General features: G+C 32.0%; 1 protein-coding gene across 2 annotated transcripts in view; it reads left to right on the forward strand.

Moving 5' to 3' along the window:
- Positions 1 to 18,795, forward strand: part of Syn1 (Syntrophin-like 1) — a 330,275-nt gene extending 311,480 nt beyond the window's left edge. For both annotated transcript variants that reach the window (XM_075369801.1, XM_075369802.1), the window contains exons 4-7: positions 6,679 to 6,839; positions 9,518 to 9,696; positions 13,424 to 13,614; positions 18,586 to 18,795. In XM_075369801.1, coding sequence (XP_075225916.1) covers positions 6,679 to 6,839; positions 9,518 to 9,696; positions 13,424 to 13,614; positions 18,586 to 18,678 — 624 coding nt within the window. In that variant the 3' untranslated portion in view covers positions 18,679 to 18,795. The remainder of the gene's footprint in view (positions 1 to 6,678; positions 6,840 to 9,517; positions 9,697 to 13,423; positions 13,615 to 18,585) is intronic.
- The last annotated feature ends 204 nt before the right edge of the window (positions 18,796 to 18,999 follow it).

An 18,999-nucleotide genomic window follows, 5' to 3' on the forward strand; every position in this document is an offset into this window, starting at 1 on the left:
AAAAAAAACAGAACTGCATAACTTTACCTTCCTCACTCTCTTATCTCTGTCTTACTCTGTATTTCTTCTTCAACCAGTAGACTAAACAAAATATTAGACCAAATAATTGATAATCATGTGATGTGAAAATACCACTCTAGCTTTTTTAAGGTCTGTTGAAAAGGTCCATACATATATTCTTGAACTATACAAAATACAGTGTGGGAACTTTTGTCTGTCTATATGAGGAAATATTACATATTATAATGATTGCAAGTTGTACTGCATGCTACCAGAGGAAATCAAATGTAACAAGTTGAAATCAATGAAAAGATCCTTGCAAAACTGGCCGCAAATAGAAAATTTTGTATCATGAAAGATTTCTTCTTGTAGAAAGAACATTATGAAGGTAAAAATATTACAAAATTTTTAGTTTTTATCCTTTATTTACTCCTCTTATAAAGCCATATATTTTTTCAAATAATTTGTTTGGTTTTACGTTAATGTCTAGATATAAATTGACACAATTATAATATTAAAGATCATAAATAAAAAAAAACAATTTTACTTCACCCCACCCACACATTCATTTTAAATAGTTTTTTTGTAACGCTTATGACTAAACGTATAATTCTAAAAGATGAATTCACATAACAGGTTAGTGCAAGACCGATCTTATACTTTTTACAATGATGTTACTTTTTTTTTTTTTTTTGTCTTCAGTCATTTGACTGGTTTGATGCAGCTCTCCAAGATTCCCTATCTAGTGCTAGTCGTTTCATTTCAGTATACCCTCTACATCCTACATCCCCAACAATTTGTTTTACATACTCCAAACGTGGCCTGCCTACACAATTTTTCCCTTCTACCTGTCCTTCCAATATTAAAGCGACTATTCCAGGATGCCTTAGTATGTGGCCTATAAGTCTGTCTCTTCTTTTAACTATATTTTTCCAAATGCTTCTTTCTTCTTCTATTTGCCGCAATACCTCTTCATTTGTCACTTTATCCACCCATCTGATTTTTAACATTCTCCTATAGCACCACATTTCAAAAGCTTCTAATCTTTTCTTCTCAGATACTCCGATTGTCCAAGTTTCACTTCCATATAAAGCGACACTCCAAACATACACTTTCAAAAATCTTTTCCTGACATTTAAATTAATTTTTGATGTAAACAAATTATATTTCTTACTGAAGGCTCGTTTAGCTTGTGCTATTCGACATTTTATATCGCTCCTGCTTCGTCCATCTTTAGTAATTTTACTTCCCAAATAACAAAATTCTTCTACCACCATAATCTTTTCTCCTCCTATTTTCACATTCAGTGGTCCATCTTTGTTATTTCTACTACATTTCATTACTTTTGTTTTGTTCTTGTTTATTTTCATGCGATAGTTCTTGCGTAGGACTTCATCTATGCCGTTCATTGTTTCTTCTAAATCCTTTTTACTCTCGGCTAGAATTACTATATCATCAGCAAATCGTAGCATCTTTATCTTTTCACCTTGTACTGTTACTCGGAATCTAAATTGTTCTTTAACATCATTAACTGCTGGTTCCATGTAAAGATTAAAAAGTAACGGAGATAGTGAACATCCTTGTCGGACTCCCTTTCTTATTAGGGCTTCTTTCTTATGTTCTTCAATTGTTATTGTTGCTGTTTGGTTCCTGTACATGTTAGCAATTGTTCTTCTATCTCTGTATTTGAACCCTAATTTTTTTAAAATGCTGAACATTTTATTCCAGTCTACGTTATCGAAAGCCTTTTCTAGGTCTATAAACGCCAAGTATGTCGGTTTGTTTTTTTTTAATCTTCCTTCTACTATTAATCTGAGGCCTAAAATTGCTTCCCTTGTCCCTATACTTTTCCTGAAACCAAATTGGTCTTCTCCTAACACTTCTTCCACTCTCCTCTCAATTCTTCTGTATAAAATTCTAGTTAAGATTTTTGATGCATGACTAGTTAAACTAATTGTTCTATATTCTTACATTTATCTGCCCCTGCTTTCTTTGGTATCATAACTATAACACTTTTTTTGAAGTCTGACGGAAATTCCCCTTTTTCATAAATATTACACACCAGTTTGTATAATCTACCAATCGCTTCCTCACCTGCACTGCGCAGTAATTCTACAGGTATTCCGTCTATTGCAGGAGCCTTTCTGCCATTTAAATCTTTTAATGCTCTCTTAAATTCAGATCTCAGTATTGTTTCTCCCATTTCATCCTCCTCTTCTTCTTCTATAACACCATTTTCTAATTCATTTCCTCTGTATAACTCTTCAATATATTCCACCCATCTATCGACTTTACCTTTCGTATTATATATTGGTGTACCATCTTTATTTAACACATTATTAGATTTTAATTTATGTACCCCAAAATTTTCCTCAACTTTCCTGTATGCTCCGTCTATTTTACCGATGTTCATTTCTCTTTCCACTTCTGAACACTTTTCTTTAATCCACTCTTCTTTCGCCAGTTTGCACTTCCTGTTTATAGCATTTCTTAATTGCCGATAGTTCCTTTTACTTTCTTCATCATTAGCATTCTTATATTTTCTACGTTCATCCATCAGCTGCAATATATCGTCTGAAACCCAAGGTTTTCTACCAGTTATCTTTATTCCACCTAAGTTTGCTTCTGCTGATTTAAGAATTTCCTTTTTAACATTCTCCCATTCTTCTTCTACATTTTCTACCTTATCTTTTTTACTCAGACCTCTTGCGATGTCCTCCTCAAAAATCTTCTTTACCTCCTCTTCCTCAAGCTTCTCTAAATTCCACCGATTCATCTGACAACTTTTCTTCAGGTTTTTAAACCCCAATCTACATTTCATTATCACCAAATTATGGTCGCTATCAATGTCTGCTCCAGGGTAAGTTTTGCAGTCAACGAGTTGATTTCTAAATCTTTGCTTAACCATGATATAATCTATCTGATACCTTGCAGTATCGCCTGGCTTTTTCCATGTGATATGGTTAATTGTCATCTCGGTTATAATTGTTTTTGTAGTGGAAGAGATGTTTTTTTCATGTGATTCTTACTAATGCACGTGCGAGTGCATACTGTATTTAATTCGCGCAGGTGTGGGGGTACTAGCAAGATAGAGCACTAATTAAGCTAATGTAATTTCACAACGTACATAGAACAAATTTCATTTGTATGAAGGCAGAGTGGTGTAGCCTTAACGCACAAGGTACCAACCAAATCATCTGGCTGATTGACTTTGAGATCCAGCCAGATCGAATTACTTTTTAAACGTTAAATATTATTTATTTGTTTAATTCTACTGCTCACCTGTCGACATTGCAACATAGCAGATGACTGCTAAAATATTTTAACATAGCATATGAAAAATATTTTTCATTTTGTAGTGGAAGGTGATATTTTCTGCTGCAGCAGAAAAATATGACCTTAATTAGGTGAAATCCCAAGATACTGAGGGTGACCCAGCTCTATAGCTTTACCCCCTTGACTTTTAGTTGAAAATTTAATGGCATCATTGCCCATATAGAATTAATCTGACCAAGTTTGGTCAAAATCCGTCTGGTAGTTCTGGAGATATTAGGTGATTTAGAGGCCAACACCAAACATACATACATGCACATACAAACATTAACATCCGGAAAATATAACATTGTTCTTTTATTTCCAATTACAATCTATAAATAGACAAAAATTTAACCCCTCCTGAAATAAATTTTGACTGGCAGTCTATAAATAACCATGAAACAGTCCACCAAGTAGCTCTTACTTTAAGAATTTTTTTGGATAGTATTTGTAAAGTGTGTAAATTTGTGATTTTTTCATTTATTTCATTATTTTTAATTTATCAGCAAAATCTACAACAATGAACTAATAAAAATTACACCTGTTGATAAGAACTTTGTAAAACATGTCATAAGACACAAATAAATTAGTTCTATGACAAATTTATATCAATATATTTATACAATGTTTGAATGTATGGTTAGTTGTTTCTTTTAATAAGTACCTTTTTCAAAAAGTTAAAATATGATGAAGTTTAATTAGTATTGTTTTTTTATTATCTAGTATTTTTTTAAGTCTAATAGAATTTGAATTTACAAATTAGTGTTGTTTTACAGCTGTTGATGTCAGGGTTAAAGTTTGAGTCAGTTAAACCAATCAACATAAGCGTGATTGTAAAAATTATCGAAATAAAATAAGATTAACATCCTTTTTTTATATTAGGCATTATTTGAATAAAACAATAATTAGCGATTGAAAAGTCTTATAACATAAATTTAAGATTTAAATTGTTTAAGAATACAATATTTATGTACAATACAATATCTATGTTATAATAGGATTTCTGCATTAGAGGATATTGATGTTAATTTATAATAATTAATTTATTTGACAAAATTTGTTTTCAGTGGAGTTATTTAATTAAGTGTAGACACTGTTTTTGTGGTAATATGAGATACGATATGATGTGTTATTAAAAGAGTAGGATAAGAAAGTAAAATCGGGGAGAATGAACCGTTAAAAACAGGAATGAGTAACGTGATGAACAGGATGGAATGAAGTAATACGAAGGATAACCTCGGAAAGAGTAAATTACATAAGAGAGTTTTGCAACATAGCTAAGAGGATTAGTGTAATTGTTTCTACCCCTCTGTCTTCCCCTTTTCCACCCCCTGTCACCATTCCCTGTAAACCTCACTACCCTGTCTCGTTTACAGACACTGTAACCTCCTCCTCCCTTTGTAAGCAGCCCCAGCAGAGATTACTCTTCTTGGCACATAAAGATAATGTATATCGGTTTAATTTGTTATACTTAAGTTGCCCGGTGGACAACTCATATAAAAGCACTGCATTTCTGTTATTGTGAGTAATTTTTTTTCTATTATTTCCTAAATAACCATGATAAATGTTTTTTTTTTAATTTTTTACTGCAATATTCAAGTGTATTTATTAAGTAACAGTGTGAGCAAATTTACATCTACTGAAATATTTTTCTTATTGATGAAATATAATTCTACTTTGTTGAAAGTAAATTAATATTCCATTAAAACATCAAGAGATAACCAAATCAGTTCATTGTTTGTTATTAGATGAATAATTTAATTTGATCTATATATATATATATATATATATATATATATATATATATATATATAGAATATTGTTATTTTGTTTGAAATAATTGTTCTACTTTTAGAGGTTCTCCAAAAATCATGTGTTAGTTTGAATTAAACTTATTTGTTTCCACGTATGGAAAAGTTTGGCAGAATATATTTGTAGTCCTGATAAGGGTATGAACTGATTATGTAAGATCTAATTCTAAAAAAAAAACCTGGAAAATTGTAAGAAGTAATATCCTGGAAACTGAAATGTGTGAAATAAAAATAAAATCTTAATCATCAAAGTTGCCGCATTAAAACTGGGATTGCTGTTGTTAAATGATGCTACAGTTTTATTTTTGTATGTATGTAGTTTAATAATTTATTCTTAGCTAACGACCAGAGCAGGTAATGCTACATATAAATAAAACATATTTGTAGAAGGGATTACAAAGGAAGAATTTTTATTTCAATGTTTTTAAAAACGCTGACTTAATTTAACCCAAATAAATTTTTTTAAATATTTTTTTGTGTGTAATTTGTTGGGATCAATCTTTACTTCCTATTATTAAGTACACCAATTTTGATGATTTTTTTAAATGAAATATTTCTTGTGGTTTTTTAGTTACTTTCTTTTAGTTTACTTAAAATAATTTTTTAAACAAAAAATTATACAATCCATGTAAATGATTTGAATTTTTTTTGTTGTCACCATTACTTAATATTGGAATTATTTTATTGTAATAATATTTAACTTGCTATCATTCTGGTATTCAAAATATTTTCTTGCAAAACTTTGAGGCAATTAATTGGAATAATTTGTGTTATCATATCCTAGATTAAATAATTTAAAAAGGGGTTTGGAAAAAAAAACTTGAGTTTTTGTTTTATGTAAAAGAACAAGTATGATCCAAGGTAAAAAATAATATATATTCCTGTATTTGAGGGAGCCTTAGCTTCCGCTCATTACACATCTATTCATGGTTTTCCCTGCATTCTATCTATATTTTTATCATATGCAGGGTTATTGCCTTTTAGGCTCTTCTGAACAACTATTCTCATATGTAAAGAGTTTTTTTTAGCCTTACTCACATACCCATTTATTAAATAAATAATTGTTATAAATTATTTTAAATAAAATAAAATTTAAAAAAGTAAAATTAGTTTTTAGAATGTAAACGATGAAAAAGATAGTATTTTTAGTTTTTGTTTACATTTCCATATATTAAAACCAACATCAAATTAAAAGTTAATAAGTTGTTGGTAGTAGTTTGTTTAATTTGGTGCTGAATTGGAAACGTAAAAATTTAAATAAGAATTGAACAATATTTTTTATTTTTTAATATTTTTTTTAGTCTGTTTTAATTGTTTTAAAAGTATGTTTAAATTGATGGTTTATCAATGATATCTCAAAAATAAAACGAATTAAATGATAGAATGATTGTAAAATAACAATTACACTTTTATCTGCTAGTTACATGAATATGTATGTATACACGTATGAACAGAACACACACATACACACATGTAGAGGGAATTTGTTTTTGTAATGCACTATCACTGTATTAATAATTTTGGTTTTCTTCTTTTTTTTATTTGCTTACAGCTAAATGGAAGGGCTAGTTCTGAAAGTAGTGAAGAATTAGAAAGATGGCAACCTGTTTTTGGTGTTGTTACCCAACGTGAGTTAAGGCTTTATGAATCAGCTCCATGGAGTCCAGAAGCTTGGAGTACACCTTTGGAAACTTGTCCTTTAATTTCTACTAGGTCTGGAAATTAGCATATATGTCAATTTTATTTTAATCGTTGAAAGAATTTCATTTTCATACTTTTTTTTATATTCAGTTTTAGGTAATATTTATTTTTTTAATTTATTTAAAAAATTAGATTTAAACAGGTACTTTTTTAGTGTAAAATAATATATTTTTCATAGAAAATTTTGCAAGTGATTAATTTTTAATGTATGTACTGCATGCTGTAACCTTACAGTAATAGGCTGTCTGACAGAATATAACATTCCTGAAGACACTACCATTTTAAAGTCCACACAAGTCTTACTCACAAATGAAATTGAAATTGAGAAATGAAATTGTTCTTGTTACTTTATTCATGAAGCCAAATATACTGTTACTTATTCACACTCCAAGCCTACCAAAATATGGGTAATATTTAGTTCTAAACTGATAACTTCACTCCGTTTGCTACAAGGCTTTTCTGATAAGTGAACAATATTATTTAATCAGAAAGCAACTGTGATCAGTGTCTCTTATATTATAGATACTTTTTTACATGCATAATAATTTCAAAAAAAGACTAGGATAAATGATGTAATGTGACAAATTAATGTACCTCTTTCTGTGAAGAAATAAGCGTATATATAATTGCTTTTCTTCAGTGGAGAGGGGAATGTTTCATAAAAATGATATTTACATTGTTAAATTCATTATCCCATTCATAATTCATTACTGGTAAAAAAGTCTTTTACTTTTATCACACAATCTAAATAATTATTATTTTTAATTATAACTTTTATTAAAATATTTTTTTAATTTTCATCAACATGGATGGATTTATTTGGGTCTCAGGTCACATCTCGATTGGTTTTCACAGTACAGAGTAATTTGTTATATAAAAAATAAAAAGAGAATTAACTTCCTGCAAAATGCATCTGGATTCATTGAACTACTACAACAGAAAATTTCCAAGTTGAGCTCACTATATGTTTTATATATATAGATCACAAAATTAGCGCTTGCTAAAAAATTTTACCTCGGCCAATTTTCATCATAAGACTAGAATACAAATATACAGGTTTTTTTTATATGCCTTTGAATGTACCTTCTTATACTTCTTTTAATAAATTTTTTTCAATTACATAAAAAAACCTTAATTTATTGGTGGTATGCCCACATTTTAACCTACTTAAAGAGCGTATGTAAATTAACCAAAAAGTTGTAAGTGACCTGATATACTCATAGGGTTCCATCCTGTAGCCCTGACTTAGCTCCCAGCATTTATTTCCTTTTTTCCTCTTAAACAGTGGGTTGGATCACAAAAATTTGGTAATGATGATGAATTGAAAAACATCATCACTAGTAAATGGGTTTAATTCACTGGTGGTGGAATTTCTTGAAGAGGGAATTAAGAAGCTAGTGAAACACTATGAAAAATATGTTGAAGTTAAAGGCAGCTATGTAAGAAAGAGTAAATAAATAAATATAGCTTTAATGCATGATTAATAAAGTTTGTTCATTTTTTCAGTTATGCTTTTTATTTCAGAACGGATCTTACTTTAGAAACATGCCTCGTATAAGCCAAACACTGCAAATCACTATACATAACTCTCAGAAAATGCAGGAGTATTCAGCTTTACAAATTACACTTTTACTCTTTTTACCACTGTGTAGCTACATTACTATCCTCAGTGAAAGCAGCTTTGAGTTTTGTTCCTTAAGTACTTTACACAGGTCACAGCCATAAAAATACTGAGAAGATAGTGTAAAACAACTAATTAATTTAAGCCTTCTGTAATGAATAAATACATTCGATACATCGTTTCTACTCGGTGGGGAATTACGTAGAGTATAAATGGAATAAATGGCAATTTGGAATCTTAAAGAGCAGCAACTTTCCCATAAAAATTGCTCCAAAAGAATAATAGTTTTTTCCTTTACTTTGCTGTTTTTTATGTAATTTTTTTGGAGATCTGTTGCTTAATTTTTTTCATTTAATCATGTATTCAGTAGAATATAGAGTTGAATTGGGTATGTAAAAGCAGTTGAAGTGGAATTTAAGAATTGCACTTAATAAAAAAGAACTACACAAGGTTGTTTGTTTTTATTTAAGAATTTTAGATGTATTTTAAAATATTTTATGTAATAAAATTTTTATTTTTATGTAATATTTAATCAAATGCTTGTGATTATATGTCAAAATTTTGTTTTGATGTAATTAAGAAAGATGTACATTATAGAACAATTTTATAATGAATACTTCATCTGAATAAAATGTTTTGAACTTTTATTTATTCGAGATATTTTTTACATAAGAAACTTTATTTAAAATATTATAACAATGCCCCTCCAAATCAAGAAGAGTTTATAAGATTTTTTTTTGTAAGAAAATAATCTTATTTTAGATTGATGTGATTTCATCTTATTTTAATTGCTTTTGTTATTTCTAAATGGTTTGTAAATTCTTCCTTGAAAGTAAAGGAAAGAAAAAAGATAGGTAATAAGTCAATCTTATTACCTAATCTTTCTGCATGAAACTGTTGATAAGAGCTTTTTTTTTGTACTTTTGAGATTATTTTGTAGAAGTTTTATTCTTAGCTTAACCAGTGATAGAGTAGAATAAATTTGTAACATTGTTTGTAAGTATTGAATTTCATTGCTTTTTTTAATCGGTAATGGTAAATAAGTATTTAAATTTTCTTTGTTTATCAGATTAGTAAGTTCAAGCCGACAGACGGATGTTATAGTGTTCAGTGTACGTTGTGGTACATCAGAAGGTGTTATTACACATCATTTACGTGCAGAAACACATAGAGATTTGGCAAATTGGGCTCGCATGTTAGTACAGGGTTGTCATAATAGTGTTCAACAACAGAGAGAGCTGGCATGCAGTAAGTAATTATTATTACAATTTAAAAAATTATAAATTTTAATGCAAGTATTATAATTTTAAATCAAGTATTGCAATATGTACAAAACCAAAATAATTTATGAGTGGATAAATGTTTTTAAGGTGATCAGTTAACATAAACTAACCAAAATATGGAAAATAATAAACATATATGTCTTCAAACTGATAGTCTGTCTCTGTATTTACATACACGCTACATATTAAAAATTTCTTTGCTAACATTCGATGCCACTGTTGTTCATACTATTTATGAGATGTGATCATAAAGTTTTGAAAGGTTTTTAAAAAACCTTACTTTAAATTTGGTTACCATCACTTTGAATTAATATACTTGTGCAGTTGTACATTGCTCCTAGTCCTTTTCCTACTCTTAGAATTATCAGATCTTCCTTAACGACGTACTTTTCTTTAAATATATCAAACACCTTTTGTGAATCAGCACTGAATCTCTTGTGTAATAACAGTCTTTTTGTTACATCTGATAGCACTCACACTATAGATCAAATTGTTTATCTCAAATTATCACATTGAGATGCCTCAGAATATTATAGTAAAGTTCTTTTATGAAGATCCAACAATCCTTACACATTACCTGCTTAATTTTTTTCATTTTTTGGGGAATTGTATGCTTAAGACAGTCCTGACTGACCTCTCTTCATCTTCTAGTAATGTTCTGTCCATCTTACCAACATGAGTACCACTCAAAAGATCTTTGTTTGCTCATTATTTCATTTCGTTGGCCTTTTTTTATAATTTCAAGGTGTCCAACACAGATTTCCCAAGATTAACAGAGATTTCAAGGGTATCTCTTATTTGTGGTGTGTAGTGAAATTGTAAATATACTCATATGCATGAACAATAATTAAGTACAGGACCCGATGTACAGAATGAGACTGTAGTCATACTGACTTTCAAAGATCACTATTACTTTGAGAGAATTTTTTTGTATCACGCCTTACATTACTTTAGATAAAATGAACCATTTTTAAGTTCCGTTGTGATAAATTTACAAATTATCATTAAAGTAAAATAAATAAACAAAAAAATACTGTAATAATTCTGTTTCATATTGATTTTATAAAATGAGCTACATGTTGAACTGCTTTCATCTGAAAATGTTTGTGTTGTTGTCCTTAACTAGTGTATATAATTATCACAGAACAACTTTGATTTCTTTTTTTGACTCATTAATTCAGTGATAGATCGGTATTATGTCCTATTCTGTTATTCACCAATGACTTTTGTGATTTTTAGAACCATTTATAAAATTCTCTATTAATAAATTTCTGTAATTATTCTCATTCAAGTAAAGTGTTCTTTGTAATTTGCAACTCTAAGCATGCTCTTCTCAAGCCTATTTTTAAGGTTAATTGTATAATATAGTTCTGACAAAAAAAAAAATTGTAAAGGATCAAATCAAACATGCTTTTAGTTTCTATACTTTATATTTTTAAAGTATATATTAAAATCAATTTGAACTAAAAATACTGTGTTCAATAGTTTAAGAAAATCTCTTGAGGAAATGAATTGTCAGTTGAGCAAAAGATTTAAGTCCTTTATATGGGTAGATTAGTGAAAGATTTTCCTGTAAAGAGTGAGGATAGATTACTACTGTATGTGATGGATTTATTCCATGCATTTGTTGCAATATTACATTACATTCCAGTATTATCATAAAGTTGTCTTATCATTTATAAAGACTAAATTAATAAAAAAGACTGTAAAAGAAGAATTTTTAAATATAATTATTTAAGCAATTTTTACTTTATATGCATTCTACAAGGATGAATCAAATATAAACCAGAATTTTTGTTGTCGTTGATGCACCACTAATGGAGAGAGTCATGGCTTCTCAGTATTGTACGTAGGGATGCGTGGAGAGGATCTCATTCATAGAAAGCCAGCTCACTACTTTTTTCTAGTCAGTATCACAATGTCAAAGCAGGAGATATCAATGCGCATTGCACAAAGTATTATTATTAAATTTCTCATGACAGAGGGTGTGAAATCATCCAAAATTTTGATAACACTTCAGGCACTGTTCGGGAACAACACTAAAAAATGCTTAAGTGTATGATTAAAATAAGCAGTTTTCGGAAGGATGGGAACTAGTTGAAAATGAAGGTCACCAATATCATCCATGGACAAGTGCTACTGCTGAAAATGTTCTCGTGGTTTGTTGCTTTATCGAGGATGACCGTCAATTACCAATTGCAGAAGTTACTTCTGAGATCGGAATAAGCTGTGGTAGTGCTCAGGTAATCATTACTGGCAAGCTTGAATTTAAAAAAGCAGCAGCACAATGGGTCCCTCATCTTCTCATCGAAGGTCAGAAGCTCTATCGGCTAGAGTTGTGCCAACGGTTGTTGAGTTGTTACCAAGCTGAAGGAGAATTTTTTTTACATCGAATTATATGACCTGTGATGAAATGTGGAACTCAACTCTCAGCCGGAAAGGTTCTGGCCACAGTATTTTTTGATTTTAAAAGGAGTTCTGCATGTTGATTTTCTCCATGAATGTCGTACAGTGAATTATGCGTATTACTGCCAACTTTTAGATGAAGCAAAACTCACATATTCAAAAAAGATGTTGAATTTTAAATATTAAATAATTTAATTGTATTGAAAATAAATTCTTAATTCCTAGTCTTTAAGATAAACTTAATAGCTTTTTTCAGTAATTTGTAATTGATTCTGTAATCTTTTTCAGTAATTTTTTAATTAATTTATAATTGAACCTAACATCACTCAGATTAAAGTGATATACATATCTGGAATCTTTAAATACAACACATAACACATTTTTGAAAATAACACAGTCTTAATTATAATATAAATAGTAAGAAACTAAAAATTAGTGAAAATAAAAATTTAATTCTATTCTAAATCATAATTCATCATTTTAAAATTTCAATTCTTAAACTATAATAATGGACATCTTATCATAATTTATTGAGTCTCACATCTTATGTTTGTTGTAAGTTGGGCATCAGATGAGAGGATCGTATGGTGAACTATATAACGTGCATCATGTATGTAAGCTTTCAAACACACAAACACTTGCATACTAGTTTTTTTTTTGCATTTTACTTATAAAATGTACATAAAGAGTTTGTATGCTCTGTTATATACTAACATTTAATATTAGAAGTATGCTTGTTTGTTATGTTATATGATATTTATATGTTACAAAACTTTACCAGGGGCCTAGAATAATCTGCTGTCCTATTGTCTATTAGAAGTTGTGGAGTATGAGCCACAGATTGACAGGACAGCAGCTTATTCAACTGCCATGGTAGCTCTCCAAGAAAAACGAAATGAAGGGTTCTGCAAGATCAACTCTCAAAAAGTCTGCCTCTGATATGGGTGGATCAGGATAGTTCAAAATTATATTTTACGGCTATTGTAAAGCATATTTTTAAAAATTGCATAGTAAAACCACAATTTAAGTTCACTATACATTGAGCGTTAGTTAAATATTGAATTTTTTGTTAGAAGGATTCAAGTTCAATTTATATGCTTTGTTTTCTGAAATTCTAGAATGGTAAGCCTGTTGTTGCATTTTCAGACTGCATTCATTTATCAACAAAAGCATTATGCTATTTGTTGAAATTCATCATTAAAAATGTTTTCACCTGATTTGAATTTAAAAAAAAAACTATGAAATTTTTGTATTGAATTCTAATCCAATCTGATTTTATTTAATAGGATGTATATGGCAAGGTCAACCCTGTCAGCTTATTCTACATTTTGAAGATGGATTTAGTCTTTTAGAAGCACCTGGCACAAATAGAGAACCAAAGACCCTGTGGAGTTTTCCGTTTGAACGATTGAGAACATCAGCCGATGATGGTACCAGAATCCTTTGGTTGGATTTTGGTGGAGATGAAGGAGAGATAGTAAGTGATGGTATAAATTTGTTTTTGTATGAAATTTAGTTTTTTACATCATTAAGATTATGTTCAAGAAACTTTTACAGAAAGTAAAAACTTTCTTTATGAAAAAACACAAGAATTACAACCATTTAACTGTTAGAAAATATATTTGCTGCTTTTAGCTCCCATAATAAGAGTACAAAAAAAGAAACACAATCCTGTATTGTCTAACAGTTTGTAAACAAACCTACCCAGATGGTTGTTTGTCTATTTATCTATTTATTTTGAAACTATAATTTTTTTGTATTTTGTTGCCGCATACACACTGAGCTTCATATTGGCGAGCACAATGCTGGCCATTCAAATGTCAATGGGAGTACAGTATATTTATGCACCTGCACAAGCACCATTCTCCACCAAGCCAGCTGATCGTGCAACATAATACCCCACCACATTGGCTCAACCCCCATCACGCTTTGCCATTTATATAAGACAGTGTCATTACTGTGAAAATTAATTTGTCGCTGACCACCACCTGGAGAAGAAGATGGAAGAATTTCCCTGGCTGGCTCAACATAGGACCTCCTGGCAGATGCCAACATTCCCAACGGAGCACCAGGCCTTGCCGGGCTGCTGAGGTAACCTGTGAACCGCTGAGTAGGCGCAGGTGCTATCTTCCCCAGCTTGCCAGGCTCCAAGCACCGTGGCCGCCAGGCTGATCAACAGGTCCAGCATCAGATTACTCAGGGAGAATTGCCTTGACCGCACTGGCAGAGACAACCAATGCCGACCTGACACTGCGGGGGGTACTTCAACATGCAACGTAGGCTAGGATGATTGGATTGTGTAGGCTCTGACAAATTTATTTACAATTACGTTTTTTTTCAGTTGAATTCAAAAGTATCTTTATTTGATACTTTCATAATGGATTAATTTTTTTTTTTTTGTTTTTGTTTTGATTTTAAGTGTTTAAGGTAATATAATATTTATTTGTGTAATTTTAGTTGTTTAGGTAACCTTATGGCTATCTAGACTTTGTGCTAGATAAGTGATATATTTATCTATTTATATGTGGTGACTTGGAATGACTAAGATAGTTTATTTTTTAGTTGTATTTAAGTTATTAATTTATTTTGTTTTCTTGTTTTGTTTATTAGGAACCACTAGGCAACGACTTCATTTACACTGTTTCCCATCGGGTGCTTTTTGTGCTTACTTGTTTGTTATTGGCCGACTTTATTTTGTTAACATACTTTGTTTTTCTCCATTGATTGTTATTTTTTTATAACATTAGTGTGTATTTGTGGGTTCATCCATTTCAGATAATTCAATTTCAGAGATTTCAGAAATGTTTGAAACTATGGGAAGAAGGGGCAAGTCCAAGCAGATCAAACGGCGTTGGAAGCGATTGAGGTTAGGCATTACAAATCTTGTTCTTCTGGGGAGGAAGAGTCATGAGTGGGTACTTCAGGTACCTCGTGGGGCATTAAAGACAGGGATCAATTAATCATTGAAGAGTTTAGTAAAGGTGTTGGATGGAAGTGTTGGAGATTTGGTCCTGCTTACGCGGGCCTTTCAGGAAAAGTGTGACATTCTTCTCCAATTTTTCAGCGACTCTAAAAATTCATCGGCCTCTTTGCAGAGTAAGGTTATTCCCAACATTAAGGAACTAAAACCTGTAGTTGAAGCCTTGGTGAAGGGATATGAATATATCCCTGTATATGTTGGCTGGCAAAAGAAGTAGTGGTACGAGAGATGGTTCCTGCCCCTACTTCAGACTTGCAGCAGGGATTGCTTCAGTGTAAACAGTATGCTGAGGTGCTAAAAGAAAAGCAGGAGACCAGTCTGCCCCAGAAACAGCCAGAGGTTGTGTTTGTCAACCTAAAGGAGGGGTCAGCTTCAAAAACAAGCAAAGAGATGAAGGACAAGTTTCATATCATCCTTAGACAAAAGAGGCAGAACCTGAAAATTCAGAGCATTACAGAAACGAAAAAGGGGTTAGTCATCAGTGCTAATGACAAGGACAGGTCATCTCAGACAACCTCAGAATCAGAAAATTTGACATGAAAGTCGACCCTAAAGGCAAGAGGTATCCAAAAGTAATAGTTGATGACATAGATCGATGGTTGTCTGAGGAAGAGTTGATGGCTCTCATTAGGGAGCAAAATACTCTGATGGACAAGGCTACATTAAATTCCGAATGTCAATTACTGTTTAAATAGGTAGTCACAAGACAGAGTGCTACCACGGTATTTTTGAGGTAAGTTCTAAACTTTTTGTCATCTTCACTGCAGACGGCAGATTGTTTGTCGACTTCTCTTCTTGTAAGGTCAAGGAGTATTTAGATCATTGATTCCCAAAGTGGTCCAGGTGGACCCCCAGGGGTCCACGGGAGACGGGGTCTATGTTGGCGTGACAAAATAATGGGGGTTCACAATTCGTAAGCGAAATTGGAGGAAATATGGTAGAAATGTAACTGCAGGGGGTCCACCGTAACCAGCAGAATTTTGAAAGTGGTCTATGAGAAAAATAAGTTTGGGAACCTCTGATTTAGATGTACAATGATGTTTTAAGTGCTACAGAAATGGTCAGAGGACTAAGTTCTACAATCATCCTGTACTCTGTGCTCATTATAGAGAAAAGAGACACAACCGTGAGGAGTGTCCAAAGAAGTCAGAGGGTCCAACTTGTGTTAATTGTAAATGTCTGTGGAAGGATCACAGGCACTCACTGTAAACAGCAAAGATCGTGGGTGTTATCTGAGAATTCTCAATATTTATTACAATTATCTATCGTTAAATGGTTAGAGTTGGTCAATTAAATGTACAGGGTGCTTACGTAGTTCATATTGAGCTTGGTGAGATTGTGTTATGTAAAAGGTTAGATGTTGTTTTTGTCCAGTGATCTGCCAGTTTTTTTTTGTAAGAAAATTCTATTGCGGTTCAAATAGCATGTCCGCTGTTATGTGCAGAAAGGAACTTGATTGTGTTTTCATTCGGCAGCTCTCAAATATTCATCATGTTGTTGTACATGTGGATGTTCAGAAATTGCATCTGTATGTTGCTAGCTCATATTTCCAGTATAGAGATCCTGCTGATCGTCATCTTGAGGTCTGAGATAAAATCCTACGATTCTCTGGTTCTAGTCCAATCCTTATTGGTGCAGATGTTAATGCTAAGTCACAAATGTGGCACAACAGTTCCACTGATAATGCCAGTGAATTAATAAAGGGCTTTTTAGCCCAGTATGGTCTACAGGTATATAATGTACCGGTGAGTTGCCCACCTACGCAGGTATGGTAGATGGGCGTCAGTTGTTTGGTGGAATGAATATCGATGTTACCGTTGATAGATCTATTCCTGCCAATGTTTGTAAATGGAAGGTAGTTGATGATTCCTCAAGTGTTCATCGATTGATTGTCTGTGAGATTGTTGGTGGCTTAAGAGAGTGCTACCGATGTAACATTCCGGTTCAGCAGAGTCATTTCTTGTACAGGTATACTGACTGGAGGAAATCTGTTAACTTTCTTTCAACCAGAATCTTAATTTTCCTTTTGGATTGGAATATGGTTGTTTTGCATCTGAAGGACCTGGTAGAGGGTTTGTATCAGCGGCTTTTATTGGTGCTTCTGAGTGTTCAATTCCCTGTAGTTCAGGTCGAGAGAGGTTTGCATCGTGGTGGAGTAAGGAGTTGTCAGCCTTAAATAGAGCTGTCTACCGTTTACAAAGAGTGTCTCAGCATGAGGGTGATCTGGAATGGTGAGCAGTCCTTGAGCTGAATATAGATATCTCATTATCATACAGTTCAGACTGCAAAGAGGGATTCCTGGTTTTCCTTTATTCATGAGCAGGCAAACAAGGATCCCTGGGCCACGGTATATAGGGTCTTGGGACACAAAAGACGAAGTGCTTTCTGTCTACTCTCTCGACCAGGTTTGTAGTTTCAGACAAGTCTGAAATTCTACACAATTACTTGATGATTTACTGCTTGATGATAATGAAGCTGGAGAGACCGCATACCACCCGTGGGTATGGCTTAAGGTTTTAGTCTGCAAGGCTATTATGCTATATGCGGCACCTGTTTGGATGAATAGGCTAAAATATAAAAGCTATCAGGACATATTATTGAGGGTTCAACGCTTTACTTTGTTAACGGTAACGGGTGGTTACTGTACTATTTCTGAGGAGGCAATCTTGGTGATCGCAGATGTGAAGCAGATAGATTTGATCGCATCTGAGAAGCAACTGCATTATGTTGCTAAGAAGTTTGGTGAGTTGACTTCAGATAAAATTTGAGAGATTGAACAATATGGCAATGCCTTGTGGCAGGCTAAATGGGATGAGACGAAGGGTGGGCGTTTTACGCACGATCTCTTTCCAAATTTGCTACACACCTCTTGGGTACACCCTAATAAATATGTGATGGAATTTCTTTTTGGCCACGGTGCTTTCAGGGACAGACTGCAGATATTCAGCCTGGTTGATTCTTGGATGTATCCTCAGTGCGGACAACTGGATGATGCTTACCGTGTTCTTTATGATCGCTCAAAGTACGAGTTGATGTGCACGGAGACCATCAGTCAGCTTGATCTTCTTGAGTCGGCATTGGATCTCTGTGTAAACTAGAGAAACCGGACGGAACGGGTAATTGTGATGTATATCAGTCTATTTAGCAAAAGAAAGTGTAATCTTTCAAGTAAGGTCGGCATCAGATGTTGTTATTCTTGGAGGTTGTATTCCAGCTTTAGGGTTACTTTTATCTCGTGTCAAGCCATCTACAACCGTTTTGTTATGTCATTTAATGTACAAAATTTATTATTAAACCGTTTACAAGAACTGAAAGTTTTCATGTAATTATAGAATCGCTGTTAATATATATTAGATTATTCAGTTACCATTATAAATGTAAGATTCAGTGGATGTGTTTTAAATAATTATTATAAGTAAGAAATTGTTTGATAATCATTTGTCGTTAATTTATTTTTCTTCCTTACAGGAGTTAGACTTGGAATGCTGTCCAAAACCGTTGGTATTTATTCTTCATAATTTCCTATCTGCTAAAATTCATCGACTGGGATTATTTGCATAGGTTATTCAATTTTTACACGAACAATTTTTGTGACTTGTAAATGAAAAATCAATAAACTTAGCACAAATTTATGAATTTTTATTATAATAAATTATTGTTTGATTAAATTGAGTGAATGCCTGGTATTATAATAATTATTTTCTTTCAAATTTAAGATTAAAAGAAAACAATATAGTTTATTTTTATCTGAGCTTCCTTCTTTAATGTTTAAAAAATGGTTTTTTTATTCATGTATGTGAATGGTATGGTAATTCTTTTTAATATTTCATATACATATTATCTATTTGCTGCTGCTTACCCTTTTTTTATCTCAGAATTTTT

This window comes from Lycorma delicatula, chromosome 6 (assembly GCF_047948215.1).
Source record: "Lycorma delicatula isolate Av1 chromosome 6, ASM4794821v1, whole genome shotgun sequence".
Taxonomy (NCBI): Eukaryota; Metazoa; Arthropoda; class Insecta; order Hemiptera; family Fulgoridae; genus Lycorma; species Lycorma delicatula.